The sequence below is a fragment of the Hemitrygon akajei genome, chromosome 10 (genome assembly GCF_048418815.1).
Source record: "Hemitrygon akajei chromosome 10, sHemAka1.3, whole genome shotgun sequence".
Classification (NCBI taxonomy): domain Eukaryota; kingdom Metazoa; phylum Chordata; class Chondrichthyes; order Myliobatiformes; family Dasyatidae; genus Hemitrygon; species Hemitrygon akajei.
In genome coordinates, this window is record NC_133133.1 from 56,555,951 (window position 1) to 56,576,366 (window position 20,416).

A 20,416-nucleotide genomic window follows, 5' to 3' on the forward strand; every position below is an offset into this window, starting at 1 on the left:
TCTTTATATATGATTATTATATCAGGCAGTTCTTTATTAAGCAGTTGATATTTTGCGGGCATGAGTCCGGACACTTAGTATGCGGGTCTTTCTATATCCAGGTCGGAAGGAAGACTGCTCTGTGGATCATGCCTCCAAAAGGGAAATCGAAGGCAGCTGCTAAGGGTGGGAAAGGTGTGTTTCTTTCAAAATGGTTGATATTTAAACCTGGCTTTTGCAAACATACAATGATTGCTGTATTTCGTGTCTACTCACTTTGGTATATATATAAAAAATACTTTCACAATCCGTTATAAGATATAGAAATCGATGTTGATCAGTAATGGGCAGCCAGAAATGATGAAGTGTTTATTTCTAAGGAAGTCTTTTTTTTCTCGGTTACAGCTGAGGATGGAATTCAGATTGTGCTAAAATGAATGCCAAGTGACATTAATGCTATTCATTGGCAGTAAGATGTATGCCCATTGAGTGTACGTTGTGTGTTGCAGTCTACATAATCGACAAATTTTGTTGTATCCATACATAGAACGCAAATAATTATTCTAAAATAATGTTAAAATTCTGTATCTTATTTTGTAGGAACAATATGTGCATAACATTTTCAACGATATATGTAGTAAGATGATTTATGTGTTAGAGAATCATTCATTGTTAACCAACGTTGCTTTTGATGGTGTAGGAAGTACAATAATCTCCAGGATCCTGGAATAGCTTTGGGAAAAACTGGTCAATTGCACACATTTCATTTCCTGCTTCCTGAAAGTGCAAATGGATATTATGTGAAAGTAATTGATTTAAGTATGAACTTTGCTGGAATGACTTGGTCATTCAACACACACAAGCAGGCCAGGCAGCATCCTGACGAAGGGTCTCGGCCCAAAACGTCGACAGTGCTTCTCCCTATAGATGCTGCCTGGCCTGCTGCATTCCACCAGTACTTTGTGTGTGTTGCTTGAATTTCCAGCATCTGCAGATTTCCTCGTGTTGACGTGGTCATTGTTGGGCCTACATTTGAAGAATGACCATCTGAAGAGTACAAACACTCACTTCAAACACCTCTCCCACAACGTACATAAAAATATACCCCAAAGATTACGCTGTTCAAAATAAATTTATTATCAAAGTACATAAATGTCACTATATACTACCTTCAGAATCATTTACTTGCCAATATTTAAAGGAAAAGAGAAATGTAATTAAATTTTCCAAAGATTTCCTCGTGTTTGATATATAAACTGACACCACTGTCGTTGGCCAAATCAAAGGTGGTGATGAATTTGGGAGATTGAAAATCAGGTGGCGTGGTGCCACAACAATAGCCTCTCACTCAACGTCAGCAAGACCAAAGATCTGATTATTGACTTCAGGAGGAGGAAACTGGAGGAATTCCTTGTCGGGGGATCAGAGGTGAAAAGGGTCAGCAACTTTAAATTCCTCGGCATTATCATCTCAGAGGATCTGGCCTGGGTCCAGCTTAAGTGAATTACAAAGAAAGCACGGCATTACCTTGACTTCCTTAGAGGTTTGTGAAGATTCGACATGGCATCTAAAACTTTGACAAACCTCTATATATGTGTGTTGGAGAGTATTTTGGTATCATCATAACCTGGTATGGAAACACCAATACCCTTGAATGGAAAAAACCAACAAAAAGTTGTGGATACAGCCCAGTCCATCATGAGTAAAGCCCTCCCCACCACTGAGCACATCCACACACCGTGCTATTGCAGAAAAGTAGCATCCATCATCAAGGACACCACCACACAGGCCATACTCTTCCCGTTGCCATCAGGATAAAGGTACAGAAGCCTCAGGACCCACACCACCAGGTTCAGGAACATTTATAACCCCTCAGCCATCTGGCTCTTGAACCAGTGTGGATAACTTCATTTAACTTCACCACCCCATCACTGAACTATTCCCACAACTTATGGACTCATTTTCAAGAACTCTACACGTTCTTGATATTTTTATATTTATTTTTACTTATTTATTATTGTTATTAGTTTTGTATTTGCAGAGTTTGTTGTATTTTTCACTTTGGTTGTTTTGTTCATCCTGTTTGGTGTGGTCTTTAATTCTATTATGTTTCTTGGATTTACTAAGTATGCCTGCAGGAAAACAAATCTCAGGGTTGTATAAGGTGACATATGTACTTTGGTAATAAATTTACTATGAACTTTTTGAAAGACTTGACAAACAACCAATGTTCAAAAGAAAACAAACTGCGCATATAAAATTAAAACTGAGAACTTGAGTTGTAAAGTGTCCTTGAAAGTGAATCTGTAGGTTGTAGAATCAGAATCAGGCTATTATCACCAGCATGGGTTGTGAAATTTCTTAATTTAGCAGCAGTAGTTCAATGCAATACATAATACAGAAGAAGAATAAATAAATAAATAGATATATAAATAACAGTGTATGTATAAGATTTTAAAATATGCAAAAACAGAAATAATATATATTTAAAAAGTGAGGTAGTATTCATGGGTTCAATATCCATTTAGGAATCGGAATGCAGAAGGATGGTTTTCTGGTATCAACCTGGGTCATCAGCCTTGATTGCCACAGATCTAGCCTTCACCAGACGATGTACCTCTGGGTTCATCCATGGCTTTTGGTTTGGGAATGTACAGCAAGTCTTTGTAGGCACACAGTCATCGACACAGGTTTTAATGAAGTCAGTAACAACTGCAGCATACTCATCCAGATTCGAAGATGAATCAGTTTAGAGCACTGGGTAATTAAGTTATCCATAGTGGTTCAAGAGCCTGATGTTTGAAGGATAATAACTGTTCGTAAACGTGGTGGTGTGGGACCAAAGGATTCTATACCTTCGGCCTGATACGATCAATCACGTATGTAAGCTCTGTATGATCTTTAAACCTCGTATGCAGATTATTTGAATGTGAGGGGCTTCAGTCACCAGTTTTTGCCCATGGGTATAAGTGGAGGGCAATGTTTTTAACTAGGTTTGAGAAATAACATGCAAATAGAAATATCTTTTTAAACTCACATCAAGGTAATATACAGAAAAAATCAAAATTGAATGCACTTAATTCAGTCAGTACTACATATGTTTTAACAGAAAAGAAATGAAACCAATTGTCTTGCACGATATGCAAGTTGGAGTTAAAAATCCGAAGTCACAAAAGATTGTGGTGGTGGCATCCGTCGGTCTCGAGAGACCATGGATCTGCGCCTGGAGTTTCCAGGGTGCAGACCTGGGCAGGGTTGTATGGGAGACCGGCAGTTGCCCAAGCTGCAGGCCTTCCCCTCTCCACGCCACCGATGTTGTCCAAGGGAAGGGCACTAGGACCCATGCAGCTTGGCACCGGTGACATCGCAGAGCAATGTGTTGTTAAGTGCCTTGCTCAAGGATTCGAACACACTGCCTCAGCTGAGACTCGAACCAGTGACCTTCAGGTTACTAGTCTGACGCCTTGCCCACTAGGCCTCGCGCCAACACAAAAGATTGCAAAGATTGTAATGAAACAATACAGTGGTTTATTCCCTTTAAGAGACATTAATACATTAACACCCAACATTGTTATTTCTCAATCACCACTGCTTTGTTAGATTCACATTAACAATGGCATTTGTGCTTAGATCCTGCAACAGTAAAGGGATCTGTCCACGTCAGCCATGAGGAATTTGGGGTTTTAAGTTAAGGATTTTAATGGTTCATGAATCCCTTTGAGCTACGAAGCAGCGTAATCACTTTAAATGGGGGGAAATGCAGGATACAGCAGGTCAGGCAGCATGTGTGGAAAAGGGTGCAAAGTTAACCTTTTGCAGAATTACGAAAGAGAGAAAGTTAGTCTCACAATGCAGCAGGGCTGCCAATTCTGATACAGAGAAGCAATTAACCTGAATTTGTTGAGTTCACTATTGAGCCTTGAGGGCTGCAGCACACTAGATGTGTCGTTGTTCCTCAAGCTTATATCGGGCCTCATTATAAAAATCCAGGAGGGTACAGACAGAGTCAGCCAGAGAATTAAAGTGACAGGCAAGCTGAAGTTCAGGTTTGCTACTGCAGACTAAACGAACATCGATAAGGCTTCATTGTGAGTGTGGAATGTGGTGGGCCTGATTGGAAAAAGTGTAGCTGCTTCTTGTTAGTGTCCCTGGATGATGGTAAGGGGAGAGGGAAAGTGGCGTTTGGTTCACCTACTGAATTTTCACGGAAAAGAGCCCTAAAAAGGAGAGTGGCTGGTCAAGATGAAAAATTGAATGACAGAGTCCAGGAGGGAATGATCCCCTGAGAATGCTGAAAGGTGGGGGGGGGGGGGGGAGGTTGGAAATCAGACTGCTGGTTAAATGTTACAATTAGGCCAATAATAATTCAGCAGACCTCATCAGCTGTGGTCAGGCTAGGTTTGATCCAGGGCTGTGATCATGCCCTATATATTGTTTGGCAGACACTTGGATGCAGTAATATTCGGTGGAGAACCAATAGGGTAAAATATAAAGTATAATGACAAGATCCCAGCGGTAACTCTTTAAATCAGACAGAATTCGCAACTTTCAACATCAATGTACTCCTCATTTCATTATGACTAAATTATAAAGGTGGTAGTTTATGGGTGTTTGATCCATTTGCTGTTGTTAAGAGATTGTAATGAGCTCATTTCGTGTGGGAAATACAAAGTCTAAATGGGAATCCTGGTTCTATTTTATAATGGGTGAAAGTAACTGATGCAATTCGTCCAGTTTTTTGTCGGCTGCAGTCCTAAAAAATTCCCAGCTGTCTTCCTGCAAATATCTCCGTATGAAAGCTTACTTTCTGTTTAGAATCTTTTCCCTCAGAGTAATCAAGTTTTCAATTAGCTTTATATCCATATGCAAAAACAGGGGAGGTACTATGGTATGGAAACTGGTTAACAAATTATTTATTTATTCTTTGAGCAGATAGCTTATTACGGGTAAAAAGTGATGTGTCTTCATTATTCAATTACGCTGCTACTCAATGATTCCCTGTAATTCGGAATTACTAATGCCTTAAAGACAAAGAAATTGGTCATTGTAAATTAACTAGAAAGGTTAATTGGTCATTGTAAATTGTCCCATGATTAGGCTAGAATTAAATCAGGGCATTACTGGGTGGCACAGCTCAAAGGACCAGAAAGGCCTATTCCATGCTGTATTTCAATAAATAAATACATTCTATTTTTATGTCCTTAAGGTGCAGCTGGCGGTGATAATGCCGATAAGAAAGATAAAGGACCCAAAGGGGGTAATGCAGTTAAGGTAAATAATCAAATCCTATTGTATGCCTTTTGTTTGGGAACTGTGCTCTTATTTGATTTCATTCCTCCCCCATCTTCTCTGAAGTTAAAATAAACACTTGTTTCTAATCTGTCCCAGTTTAGATGAGAGTCGTTGACCTTAGCGGTATTTCTTCTATTTCCTTCTCCATTGACGCTGTTTGATCTGCTGAATATTTCCAGCATGTCCTGCCTTTAATTCAGTTTGCCATCATCTGCAGTTTATTTGGTTTTCACATACAGCTACAGGAAAGCGCTTTACAGGAATCTGTGTGAGATCTGTGGCGCCATCAATGACCTGCAAAACACACCCTGATGGTTTCTTTATTGTTGTTGGCGACTTCAACCATGCTAACCTAAAAACAGTCCTGCCTAAATTCTGTCAGCATGTTGATTTTGCTACTAGGGGTGAGAACACATTAGACCTGGTAAACCATAAATACCAACATCCCTGGTGCATACAAAGCTGCTCCCTGCCCTCACCTTGGGTTCTCCGTTATGCTAATTCCTCTGCATACTGTCCACTGATTATACAAGTTAAATCAATTCAAAGGGAGATAAAGTCCTGGCCAGAAGGAGCAAGCTCAGCATTGCAGGATTGTTTTGAAAACACAGACTGGAACGTGTTCAGGGAAGCAGTTACCTATAACATCGACAAATGTTCGAGAGCTGTGACTGGCTACTTAGAGAAGTGTGTCAGTGTTATTAAATGCATCTATGTGAGGAAAAATCAGAAACAAGGGCTGAGAGCTGAGGCCCCGGCATGGCTAGGGGATGTGGATTCTGCCTTCTAATCGGGTATTAAAACAGCAAGAGGTGCGCTTTCCCACAACATCAGGAAGGCAAAAGGAATTATTCACAGTGAAATATACAACCATTTCTGTGACACCAGATACATGAGGTGCATATGGCAGGGCATTCAGACCATAAGGCCACCCTGTGTGTCATCGACAGTGGTATTTCTCTTCCTGATAAGCTGAATGCCTTTTACGCTCAGTTTGATGCATGGAATAATGTACCCGTGAGGAAGCCCCCGCCCACCGAAGGAGCAGGCACTTTGTCTGGCCACATCTGCTGTATGTAAGACCCTAGCCAGGGTCAACCCATGTAAAGCTGCAGGACCTGATAGCATACTTGGTCAGGTACTGAGGGACAATGCAGCCCAGTTAACAGAGGTTCGAACAGTCATCTTCAACATCTTTCTGGAGGAGTCTGCTGTCCCCTCAGGCTTCAAGGCAGCATCATCATCTTGGTGCCCAAGACTACCATCCAGAGGCACTGATCTCAATGATAATGAAGTACTTTGAGAGGTTGGTTATTAGTCACATTAAATCCTATCTTCCTGCTACATTGGACCCTTTCCGGTTCACTCATCACTCAAATTGGCCCACTGATGATGCCAAAGCTTCTGCACTCCTCTCTGTCCTGTCCCACCTGGAAAATGGTGCTTCATGTGCCAGGATGTTGCTTATAGGCTTCACCTTCATGCTTAATACGATCATCCTTCAGAAGCTGGTGAGTAAACTGTCCTCGTTGGGTCTCAACACGTCTCTCTGTAACTTCTTGACAGAAAGGCCGCAATCAGTCCATGTTGGCAGAAACATTTCAGACTCCATGATGCTGAGCACGGTGATCCCCAGGGCTGCGTGCTCACGTTGCTGACACATGACTGCATTGCTAGATCCAGTTCTGCACATACACGGTTCTCTGTGGAAAGAGTTACAAACACTGTTTCTGGGAGTGTACATCACAGGTGATCTCACCTGGTCCCACAACACCACCTCTTTAGTTAAGAAAGCACAGTAGTAGCTCCACTTCCTGAGGAGATTGAGGTGAGTGAGGGTTCCTTTCCACCCTCCTCCCCCATTTTGGAGTAAATTTGCAGTATTGGTGTTTTTATCAATGTTACAAAGGGCATCCTCATTGACTTTGAGGGGTATTTTGAATCTTGAATGCACTGTCCTACCACCAGGCATCAATGTTGCTGCAATACCTGATGATGCTACAGCAATAGCAACACCTCCATCTCCCCTAACTTTAGCGAGGATCAAGTTGATGATAAATGTCCTGCCTGTTCCTCTTGGTGCATCAGTGAAAACCATTGAAGAGAGATTCCTTTCCAAGCAATCGCACACATATTCATATACTTCTCTTTGCTCATTATTCAATAGGGGCTCCTTCTGTGAAACAAATTCCTGCTGTTCATCTCTGTTGTATTGCAGTTCACACAATAATTCCAGATTGCCAGCTCTTTGAGTAATTGTACTGTTTTTTGGTGTTGGCAAGTTATATTCTTCAAGTATTTTGCACAAGTTCTCAAGTTTCTCTTGGAAATACAGAAGAGCTTGTCCATGATGCCTCTCATCAATCATGATATTAGGATCATTGATAGTTCTCCTCTCCATTTGTAAGAAATCTTCAGACATTGCATTCTTGAACTGGTTCCATAATTGCTGTGGATTGTTGACTTCAGTGTTTGTTAGCAAGACAACAAACAAATCTCTCATTGCTCTGGGCATTCTTGTTATCTCTGCTTCTTCCATAGTTTGCTGCCAAGGATCGTCAGCTTGCAACAATCCTCTCTCTCTGCAGACATCTTTCAATGATGGAAGGATATCTCCATCATGTGTTTTCAATGATTTGAAAGATACTGGTCCCTTTATGTGATGAAGAATAAGTCTCAAATAGTAGAGGTCACCACTTTGTGGAGAAACGGTATACACTTGACCCAGAATGTTTGCTTCAAAAATCCTCGAGTACTCCTCCACTCTTTTCCCCATTCTCCTTCTTTCCCATCTCTTATTAGTCCAACTGTAGAATCTGGGAATATCTGCATAGTACAGGGTTCTTGCAAGTAGATCGCGAGTGCAAAGATCCATGAATTCTGTTAAAGTGGTTCTTTAAATATCATTATTCAGTTGCACAGCAGCATTATCTTGAAAGAATACTTGGACCCGATGTATCTGCCTGTCAAATACTGTGTGATTTCGTCTTCTCTATTCACTCCAAAAATTGCCCAATCACTCAAAGGTGGAATTGGGTCTGTGAGCATCGTGAGGCGCTGCTGAGGCTGGCCATGCGCATGCGTCGTGGTGTCGCGTCCCGATTTCCATGATGGCTGACATCGGATGTCAGATCAAAACGGGGCAGTTGATTTTGGCGAATGAACAATTTTATACAAATATATAACCCTAAATTTTGCCTGCATTCTGTAAGTTAGCGCATTTTAAGTCGATTTAGCCCCTTTCCAGATGTGAGTAGTGAGATTACTAATTCTGTGGTAACTGAACCACTTCACCATTGACCTTTCCAGCTTCAGCTGGGATACTGTCTTCTCATTTAGCCTTGTCTAATCTTAGTTAAAACAAGACCTATTCAGCTGCATTGGTCACAGGGTAGTAAGGCTGGATCAGAACAACTGCCCTGAAGGTCAGCGGGAGACGCTCATGGAGTGAGTACTGTTTTAGATCCGCTCCATAACCTCTACTTTTTTTAACCTTTGATCACCCTTATTCAACTTATTTTTACCTACACCAAAAGATTCTTGCTATTTTCTCGGGCTTATCGTTAAGAGTTTATTGTGAATTTTTGAAGATATGCAAACAGAAATGGCTCTTGGATCCAAAGGACGAGAACCGGGGCGTAACCGGAACGGTAATGGAAAGAAGCAAGCTCAACCGCAACGCACTGAGTTAACTTATGAACTGCTTATGGAGGTTTTGGATAAAAAATTCGATGAACTACAACAAGTTTTTAAACAAGATATAAAGGCTTTTCAAGATTATATGGTTAAGATGGATTCAGTAATTAACCAGCAGCAAGTTCTTATCACGTCTCTGCAAGAAGAAGCTCGGAAACGAGATTTGACAATTGAAAAATTGCAACAGGATTTAATTTCGGCCATTAAAATGGTGGAAACACTTAAAGCCAAGAGTGTCGACTTGGAGAATCGGTCCAGAAGACAGAACCTACGTATACTTGGTCTCCCAGACGGCATAGAAAAAGGCGATCCTTCGAAATATTTTGCTCAACTTTTAAAAGATGCGTTTCCGTCGGTTTTTCCAGAGAAACCCCCGTTACTTGATCGAGCACATAGAATTTGGAGTCGTTCATCGAGTGCATCAGCTAAACCCCCGGTGGTATTGTCCGGTTTCACTATGTACACGACAAAGAACAACTTATTCGTGAGGCTCGGAGGGCTGGGATGATTAAATTTCAAAATTACTACTTCCGTTTGGTTGAAGATTTTAGTCCTGAAGTTATGAAAAAAAGGCTTCTTTTTAAACCTCTGATGTCTGAATGTTATGAGAAAAATCTAAAACCTGCGCTCTTATACCCTGCGAAGCTTAGAATCTCTCCGTCGAATGCTCCACGCCAGGTTTTCCTTTCTACATCTGAAGCGAGAAAGTATTTGGAGGAGAACTTCCCTACTGCTATAGACACTAATCCCTAATAAATGAGTGATTCTGATCGTGTAAGATGGTTTTCGATTCCTCAAACCAGAGTTAGTCTCTGGTTATTGGTGTAGGTTTATCCTATACTTCATATTTAAGTTAAAGTGTGTTTTCATTATATTAATCGTTCTGTTTTATACACTTTAACCACTATACTATATTTTTGACTATTATTTTTGTTCCCTTGAAGGTATATTTTTAACCTTTTGAAGGGAAATTTTTTGTATTATCAAGATGGTGGTTTTTTGCAAAAATATTCTTGGTTTTGTTTAAGATGGCGTTATTGTTTCTTTTTTCGTCTTCTTCCTATAATGCATCGCTTATCATAGTTTAAATACTTATTGATTTGTTTGGGTTATAACCCGATTTATAAACTTTTAGTGATTATATTCTTTTTTTTACAACTAAGCATATTAAGAAGCGTAGATTTTAGTATTGTGATCATAATTTTTAAAGTTGTTTTTTTTTAATATATCCTTTAAATACGGAGTGGTCTGCCGCTGATATGGGGGTAGAATTAGTCTCATTTTTTTCCTTTTTCTAGCCATATTTTGGCTTTTTTTCTTCTTCTTGTGGGGGTGGGGGTTGGTCTGGTTTCCTTTTTTATTTATCTTTTACCAATTTGTTTCAGTTTTTTCATTTGGGCTGTTTTTGAACTACAAATATGTCTACGATGTTGTCACTTCCGGGTCCACTCTTTATTTTTGTTCCTCTTCCGGGTGCATGAGTTTATAATTTGGTTAACCTTTTCTATACCAAAGGGTTGACTTTAGAAGCAGGGCTCAAACCATTAACTTTGTGTCTTGGAATACTAATGGTTTAAACCATCCAATTAAACGAAAGAAGATTTTCAAAGTATTCCAAAGACTTAATGCTCATATCATTTTTGTACAAGAAACTCATGTGAGGAAGGAGGACAAATATCGTTTTTTTAGGTCTTGGTGGGGTCAACAGTATCATTCGAATTCGAATGCCAAAGTTAAGGGAGTTTCAATTTTTATTGACTCCTCTATTGCATTTGTTCAACATGATATCCTTTCGGATCCGAATGGTAGATTTTTGTTAATTACGGGTTTACTCTGTAATAAAAAGGTTGCTATGGTTAATGTTTATGCTCCAAATGTGGATTGCACTGATTTTTTTAAGCCCTTATTTACTTCTTTACCTAATTTAAATGAATATAAGTTAATAATGGGTGGTGACTTTAATTGTTGTTTAAATCCTTTGATGGACAAATCTATATCTATTCAGACTTTACCCAATAAGTCGGCCACTTGTATTAACTCCTTTTTGACTGATAATGGAGTTTTTGATATTTGGAGATTTCGCCATCCTAATGACAAAGAGTTTTCTTTTTTCTCACATGTTTATCATTCCTATTCGAGAATTGATTTTTTTTTATTGACTCTTGTTTTATTCCATCGGTAATTGGTTGTAATTATGATATTATAGCTATTTCTGACCATGCTCCATTAAAACTTTCTATTAATTTTACGGATACAGCTTCAAGTGCTAGACAATGGCGATTTGACTCTACCTTATTGCAAGATCCGGACTTTATTAAATTTATGAAGGAGCAGATTGATTTCTTCTTTTCAACTAATTCCACGGAAGATATCTCTTGCGGAACACTTTGGGACACTTTTAAAGCGTATATACGTGGACAGATTATCTCTTACTCTGTTGGTCTGAGAAAACGCATTAAGAAGGAAACTCTTTTATTGGTTGATAAAATTAAAGAGATTGACAAGAAATATTCGACCACTCCTAGTAGGGAGCTTTACAAACAAAGGGTTGAACTTCAAATGGAACATAGTTTATTACTTACATCTCCGATTGAAAATCAATTAATGAAAACCAGATCTGATTTTTATATACATAGTGATAAATCGGGAAAACTGTTAGCTAGTCCGCTGAAGAATGTTTGGGTTAAACGTCAAATCACTAAGATTCGTCAGCAGAATGGGGATTTGACAGTTAACCATGATGAGATAAATAAGTCTTTTCAAGACTTTTATACCTCCCTGTATCAATCTGAATTCCCTCAGGATCATAATACCATGTGTGATTTTCTTGGGAAATTGAATTTTCCAAAATTATCATCCGATGATCTTTCAGTATTAGATACTCCGATCACGGATGCGGAAATTAAAGGGGTTATTTCCTCAATGAATTCTGGGAAAGCACCAGGTCCAGATGGGTATACAGTAGAATTTTTTAAATGTTTTTCTGCTACTCTCTCTCCTTGGTTATGCAAGGTTTTTGAAGAAGCAATTAGATTGGGGAATTCGCCACAATCTTTTTATAGAGCTTCCATTTCCTTAATACTGAAGAAAGATAAAGACCCTACTGACTGTGCATCTTATAGACCAATATCTTTATTGAATGTGGACTCCAAGATTTTTTCCAAGTTACTGGCTTCCAGGCTGGAGAAGGTATTACCCCAAATTATTTCGGAAGATCAAACCGGTTTTATTAAAAATCGCTATTCTTTTTTCAATGTTAGGAGATTACTGAATATTGTTTATACTCCTTCACATAGCGCTTCAGAATGTGTTATTTCATTAGATGCAGAGAAAGCATTTGATAGAGTTGAATGGCCTTACTTATTTTATGTGCTGGAGAAGTTTAATTTTAGTCCGACCTTTATTTCTTGGATTAAACTGATTTATCACACTCCAGTAGCCTCGGTGTTTACTAATAATCAAAGATCTCCCTTCTTTCGTTTATTTCGGGGCACTAGACAAGGTTGTCCTCTTAGCCCATTACTATTTAACATTGCTTTAGAACCTTTGGCAATTGCCATCAGAGAATCACAGGATATTTTGGGTATTAATCGTGGAACAGATATTCATAAGGTATCTTTGTACGCAGATGATTTATTATTATTCATTTCTAACCCTGAGAAATAGATTCCAGCAGTTTTATCATTGTTGACTCAATTTAGTGAGTTTTCTGGGTATAAGTTAAATCTTAATAAGAGTGAATTGTTTCCTTTGAATAGACAGGTCCCAAGCTATGGTAATTTACCTTTTAAATTAGTTAATGACTCTTTTATTTACTTAGGGATTAAAATCACAAAAAACCATAAAGAATTATTTAGGTTTAATTTTCTACCCTTAATTGATCAGATTAAAGGCTTGTTTACTAAGTGGTCACCATTATCTTTATCTCTGATAGGTAGGATTAATGCTATTAAGATGGTTATTTTACCTAAGTTTTTATATATTTTTCAAGCGGTACCAATTTTTATTCCGAAATCCTTTTTTACTAATGTTGATTCAAAAATTTCCTCCTATATATGGCAGATTAAAAATCCCAGGTTAGGTAAAACATACTTACAGAAGACAAAGAAGGAAGGTGGGTTGGCATTACCCAATTTCAGATTTTATTATTGGGCAGTTAATATTAGATATTTGTTATGTTGGTTGAAAGAATGGGATGGTCCTTTTGGCCCTCATTGGGTGAGTTTGGAAATTAAATCGGTACCAGGTTATGCTCTGGGTTCTATTTTAGGGACTTCTCTTCCTTTTGCTCTTTCTAAATTGCCGAAACGAATTGACAACCTGATAGTTAAATATACCTTACGTATATGGTTTCAATTTCGGAAATTTTTCGGGTTGACTCAATTTGTTTTAAATATTCCTATTGTATCTAATTGTTTTTTCCACCCCTCAATTATAGATCAAGCTTTTTTGGCTTGGAAAACTAAGGGTTTATTAAGATTTTCTGATTTATTTTCGGACAATTGTTTTATGTCTTTTGAGCAATTATCTAATAAATATAATTTGCCTAGATTTCATTTTTTTAGATACTTACAGGTTAGGCATTTTTTAAGTATGGTACTTCCTACGTTTCCAAATTTTGTGTCTTCAGATATTTTGGAGAGTTTGTTTGAATTAAACCCTTTTCAAAAAGGGCTTATATCAAAACCTTATAATATAATTATGAAGATACGTTCAGTGCCCCTTGATAAGACCAAAAATGATTGGGAAAGAGAGCTTAATCTTATTATTCCTATTGAGAATTGGGATAGAATTCTTCAATTAGTTAATACATCATCTATATGTGCCAAACATTCATTAATACAATTTAAGGTTGTACATAGGGCCCATATGTCCAAGGATAAATTAGCTCATTTTTATTCTTATATAAACCCAATTTGTGACAGATGTCAATTGGAAATCGCGTCTTTAACTCATATGTTTTGGTCATGTCCGCTTCTGAAAAAATATTGGAAAGATATTTTTGATATTATCTCTGCGGTACTGAACATCGATTTACAACCCCATCCTATTACCGCAATTTTTGGTTTACCGATGATGGACTCACTTCATTTATCTCCTTCCGCCTGTCGAATGATTGCTTTTCTCACTTTGATGGCTAGAAGATCTATTTTGTTGAATTGGAAGGAAATTAATCCTCCCACTGTATTTCATTGGCTTTCTCAAACTATGTTATGTTTAAATTTAGAAAAAATTAGAAGTGGTGTATTCGATACTTCTATTAAATTTGAAAAGATATGGAGACCATTTATTCAATATTTTCATATGATGTAATACGACCCTGTTCCAAGCTTATTGGTTTTTTCAGCTTTAATCGTATTTATGTTGAGAGGATCGGAGTTGACGACATTGATGTTTATGTATTCTTGTGAGATATTATAAATAGCCCTTTTTTTTCTCTTTTTTAGTTTTTCTTTTTTTTTCTTTTTTTACTTCCTTTTTTTTCCTTGGATATTAGATCAGTAGGTTAGTCAATTTTGCATATATATATATTTTTTCTTTTTTTATATTATATATTATGAAATATCTAGGTTTACCTTGTTCATATATATACTATATGGTTCATGTTTTGGGAAAACTTATTTATACTGTATTCATTGCTTATGTATTCTTTCATGTGTAATGGGAATTTGTATGTTTGTAATCCCTTTATTAATATATCAATTGTATTTTGTTCATAATATTATTAATACTAATAAAAAGATTGAAAAAGAAAGAAAGAACAACTGCCCTATAAATTCCTCCAAGCTCAGTGGAAGGATAACTGAACCAGTGTCAGGGTCATCTCCCGGTACCATAATCCCGGTAAACTTCTATTTACATTCAGTAGGGTAGACCATGTGGCTTGTATATCGAACACCAGACTCCCAAAACAGACTGTTTTCTGTTTTGAGTTCTGCCATGAGAGGAGATTACTGGCCAGACAAACAAGAAGCCCTCAGAGCTTCTTTGAAGTATAGCTACCTCAGTGATTCCTGAGAATTGTTGGTCCATAACTGCCTAAAGTAAAGAAAAGACGTTCAGGATGGTGTTTAAAACCTTGAATCGATAATTCAGCCTATGCAATAGAGCCAGCTGAAAGCAACAATGGCATCAATGCTAGGCATATTAATAATATTAAAGTTGTATGGGGAACACATAGAAGTCCTGCTTATGCGGCAGGAGTTAATCATTTCAGAAATTACCCAACTATTCTGTCCTATCAAGCACCTCTTGTCCCATATGTATATAGAACTTCAACAGGCTCCCCTGAACCCAAAAGTCAGCGTGAAAGTGATTCATAGTGTTGTACAGAGAAGCAGCTTGGAAACAGAATCTTTAGTCCACAAGTCTGCACCAACTACCATGCTTCTATTTTTACACTAATCCAATTTTATTCACTCTGTGTTCCCACATGCTCAATCATTTCAATTGCCCAAGAAACAGGATCAATCATATACAGGAATTCTGGTTGATTTTTTTTGTTAACTTTTGTTAACTGCAATTCCAGGAGAATTAACCTGGTTCCTATATAAAATAATGTTTAAGGAAATCTGAGTTCAGTGCTCACTTGTCCTGTTCTGTAGGACTTGGTGCTGAATTTGATGGTATATTTACCTACAATTCCATCAGGAAAGTTTGGGGTTCAATTTTTTTTGTTAAACTTTGATTTTGATTGTCTAGTGGAAGCATTACAGTATTTATGTTGTTGCAGGTAAGACACATCCTCTGTGAAAAGCACAGTAAGATCATGGAAGCCATGGAGAAGTTGAAGTCGGGCATGAAATTCAATGAAGTAGCTAGTCAATACAGTGAAGACAAAGCCAGGCAAGGAGTAAGTACAAAACAAAAAATATATGAACATCAGATTCCTTATGGTAGATATGCTGATAAATTGTAAAGATTTCTGAACTGCCTTGTTATGAAATGTATATGGCTGCAATGCTAGTCAAGAGACAAGTTTGTGTTTGCTGACATTTCAGTGAACCTGCATAACTTTACTATGATGTGTGTTTAAGTTCACAATTAGCAGCCTAGTTATTTGGGCATCTTCACTGCATCAAGACCTGAACATGCTCATTAAATGTTTTCTTTCTATGTGCTTCAAATAAATGGCATGTGTGTAAATAATTGTTTCTATTTTTAGGGTGATCTGGGCTGGATGACCAGAGGTTCAATGGTGGGACCCTTCCAGGAAGCTGCTTTTGCCCTTTCTAACAGCACAACAGATAAACCCATATACACAGACCCACCTGTAAAAACTAAATTTGGTTACCATATAATCATGGTTGAAGGAAAAAAGTAAAATAAATTTATTTTCATTTCTCAGAAAAACTTTACCTGTTTAGACACATATTAGTTTTATTGGTTGTGAAATGAAATTGAAGAATGACTCCCTTTGTATATCCTTTTCTTCATGCAATAATTACTTTTATGCAACCATTACTTTTTATTAGAGAAACGCCAAGTTTTGTTTTTTAAATATTCTGATTTAATATGTCCAAATAAAAAATTAATCATAATGCCTGTATTGTAAATATGGTTTAATGTTATCATATTTGTCAACCTTGATTCAAAATAAATTATCTCCTTTGGATTAATAATTTACTACATCACTTGAACATTGTGAGAGTCTACTGTCTTATCTGCTATCCACTTCTGAATTCCATTCTAATCTTCCCTTCAGCAATTGATTGCTTTCACACCTGTCATATTGGCACCAAAATATCTTAATTCAAACAAGAAAAGGGTATTATTAGAAGGATCAAACTCTACATCAGCTATTTGAATCTAGAATCAAGATACATCCATTCTCAGGTGCAGTGGTTAGAACTAAAGACCTGCTGTGTAACTCTTGCATATGGCTAAAGATTTGCTTCATAAGCAGCATCTGGAGTGACCTAGAATATTTCCAAATGATATCAATCGATAAAGGAGTAGCCATCTTGGTCCATCAAGCCTGTACCACCATTCAGTAAGATCATGGCTGATCTGGCCATGGACAGCTCCATCCAGCTGCCTTTTCCCCCAGAGTCTTTAATTCTACTGCTATGAAAAAATTTACCTTATTGTCTTAATTATACTTAATGAGGTTGCTTCTACTGCTTCCCTGGGGAGAAAATTCCACAGATTCACTACTCTCTGGAAAAACAGCTTCTCTTCATCTCCTACCTGTGTGACATTACCATTACTAGGGAGATGTTTCTTGGGAAACTGAAAGATCTGAAGGTAGATAAGTCAACTGGACCAGATGGTGTACACCCAAGAGTTCTGAAAGAGATGGCTGTAGAGATTGTGGAGGCATTAGTAATGATCTTTCAAGAATCACTAGATTCTGAAATGATTCCGGAAGACTGGAAAATTGCAAATGGCACTCCACTCTTCAAGAAGGGAGAGAGACAGAAGAAAGAAAATTATAATCCAGTTAGTCTGACCTCAGTGGTTGGGAAGACGTTGAAGTTGATTGTTAAGGATGAGGTTTTGGGGTACTCGGAGGCACATGATAAAATAGACCGTAGTCAGCATGGTTTTCTCTAGGGAAAATCTCGCCTGACAAAATCTGCTGGAATTATTTGAAGAAATAACAAATAGAATAGACGAGGGAGAATCAGTTGATGATGTCTATTTGGATTTTCAAAAGTCCTTTGACAAGGTGCCACACAAGGCTGCTTAACAAGCTACAAGCCCATGGTATTACAGGGATGATTCTAGCATGGATAAAGCAGTGGCTGACTGGCAGGAGGCAAAGAGTGGGTATAAAGGGAGCCTTTTCTGGTTGGCTGCTGGTGACTTGTGGTGTTTCACGGGGGTTTGTGTTGGGCCAGATTCTTTTTGTTATATGTTAATGATTTGGACGATGGAATTGATGGCTTTGTTGCAAAGGCTGCAGACAATATGAAGATAGGCATAGGGGCAGGTAGTTTTGAGGAAATAGAGAGGCTACAGAAGGACTTAGGAGAATGGACAAAGACATGACAGATAGAATACAGTGCTGGGAATTGTACGGTGATGCACTTAGGTAGAAGGAATTAAAAAGTTGACTATTTTCTAAGTGGGAAAAAAATACAAAAACTGAGGCGCAAAGAGATTTGGGAGTACTTGTGCAGGATTCCCTAAAAGTTAATTTGGAGGTTGTGTCTGTAGCGAGGAGGGCAAATGCAAATTTAGCACTCATTTCAAGAGGACTAGAATATAAAAGCAAGGATGTAATGTTGAGACTTTATAAAGCACTGGTAAATCTTGTGGGAAGTTTTGGCCCTAATCTTAGAAAGGATGTGCTGAAACTGGAGAGGGTTCAACGGTTCACGAAAATGATTCCAGATTGGAATGGCTCTGGGTCTGTATTCACTGGAATTTAGAAGAATGAGGGATGACCTAATTGAAACTTATCAAATGATGAAATGTATCGATAGTGGATGTGGAGAGGATATTACCTATGGTGGGAGAGCCTAGGGCCAGAGAACACAGCCTTAGAACAGAGATGAGGAGAAATTTCTTTAGCTAGAGAGTGGTGAATCTGTCTAATTCATTGCCACAGACCACTGTGGAGACCAGATCTTTTATATACATTTAAGGCAGACGTTGATAGATTCTTGATTGCTCAGAGCATGAAGGGATATGGGGAGAAGGCAGGATATTGGGGCTGAGAGGAAAAATGGATCAGCCATAATAAAGTGGTGGAGCAGACTCAATGTGCCAAATGTCCTAATTCAGCTCCTATGTCTTATGGTCTTAAGGTATTACAGGAAAGATATCAGAATGGATAGTAAATTGGCAGACTGTTAGGAGGCAAGGAGTGTGAATAAAGAGGGCCTATTCTGGTTGGCCAGTAACTAGTGGTGTTCCACAGGGACTGGTATTGGGACCATTCCTTTTCACATTATACGTCAATGATCTGGATGATGGAATAGATGGCTTTGTGGCAGATAATACGAAGATAGCTGGAGGGGCAGGGAGCATTGAGGAAGCCGGAAGTCTGCAGAAGGACTTAGACAAATTGGGAGAATGGGCAAAAAAGTGGCAGATGGAATATATTGTGGGGAAGTGTATGGTTGTACATGGTGGTCAAAGAAATAAAGGTAGACTATTTTCTAAATTAGGAGAAAGTTAAAAACTCAGAGGTGCAAAAGGACTCGGGAGTCCTGGTGCAGGATTTCCTGAAGGTTAACTTGTAGTTTGAGTTGCTGGTAAGGAAGGCAAATGCAATGTTAGCATTTGTTTTGAGAGGACTATAATACAAGAACAAGGACGTGATGATGAGGCTTTATAAGGCATTGGTCAGACCACACAAAGTATTGAGAGCAATTTTGGGTACATTATCTAAGAAAGGATGCACTGGCATTGGAGACCCGTTTGATGACTCTGGGCCTGTACTTGGAAGAATGAGAGGGTGATCTCATTGAAAGCCTAATAAATATTGAAAGATTTGGAGTGGATGTGAAGAGGGTGTTTCCTATAGTGGGTGAGTCAAGGACCAGAGGGTATAGCCTCAGAATAGAGGGATGTCTATTTAGAACAGAAATGAGGAGGCATTTCTTTAGCCAGAGGGTGGTGAATCTGTGTAATTCATTGCCAAAGATGGCTGTGGAGGCTAAGTCCTTGAGTATTTGATAGATTCTTGGTTAGTCAGGGTATTAAAGGTTACAGGCTAAAGGCAGGAGAATGGGTAGATCAGCCATGATGGAATGGAGGAGCAGATTCAATTGGGAAAGGGTCCTAATTCTATTCCTCAGTATTTGTTTTAACGGTGGCATAACCCTTTAATTTTGAAAGCACAACCATGTTAGGTGATTGTTTGGCTTTTCTTTGGGTCAATTCTCACAGCTCAAGACCAACTCTCCAACTGCTTGTCGTGGAAGAATATGCAGAATCAATTGAAATTTGAATTCTTTGTTAATTCTTAAATAGTATGTAGGAAACTGTGAGATAATTGTTCCAGTTTAATTTCTGTTAAGTGATGGTTTTTTGTAGCCTAGTTGTTAACGTATTGGAAATCCAGAAGGTAATACAGGATGAACAATAAATGTTGGTCTTCTCAGTGAGATCTACGCACCATCTAGGAATAGGAAGATTATGTTTTGTCATATTGGGTAGAATAATTAAAAGGCATTCTAAATCCCTGTAGTAGGTGGTGTCAATTACATTGCTGTGGATCTGGAGTCACAGAAGCTCCACTAGGTAGTAGGAGAGATTACTTTAAGCTTAAAATGAAGCCAGATGGGTTTATGTTTCTGGTTACATTAATGTAATTAAAATGCTGCTCTTAGTATGAATCAAATTTAAACTCCTCAAAACTGAGGTGATACTTGAATTTGTACCTCTGAATTGTTAATAAATCTGTCTGGATTACAAGTGCAACAATTTAATCACTATTCTAACCATCCCACATTTTGGATATTGCTCCTCTGAATTCTAACTCCAAATAATTTGT

At 38.2% G+C, this 20,416-nt stretch overlaps 1 protein-coding gene across 1 annotated transcript; it reads left to right on the forward strand.

Moving 5' to 3' along the window:
• Nucleotides 1–83: 83 nt before the first annotated feature.
• On the forward strand, nucleotides 84–16,508 carry pin4 (protein (peptidylprolyl cis/trans isomerase) NIMA-interacting, 4 (parvulin)). Its single transcript, XM_073058360.1, has 4 exons — nucleotides 84–174; nucleotides 5,186–5,250; nucleotides 15,701–15,820; nucleotides 16,133–16,508. The coding sequence occupies exons 1-4, from the start codon at nucleotides 129–131 to the stop codon at nucleotides 16,289–16,291; spliced, it is 390 nt and encodes a 129-aa protein (XP_072914461.1). The 5' UTR covers nucleotides 84–128; the 3' UTR covers nucleotides 16,292–16,508.
• The last annotated feature ends 3,908 nt before the right edge of the window (nucleotides 16,509–20,416 follow it).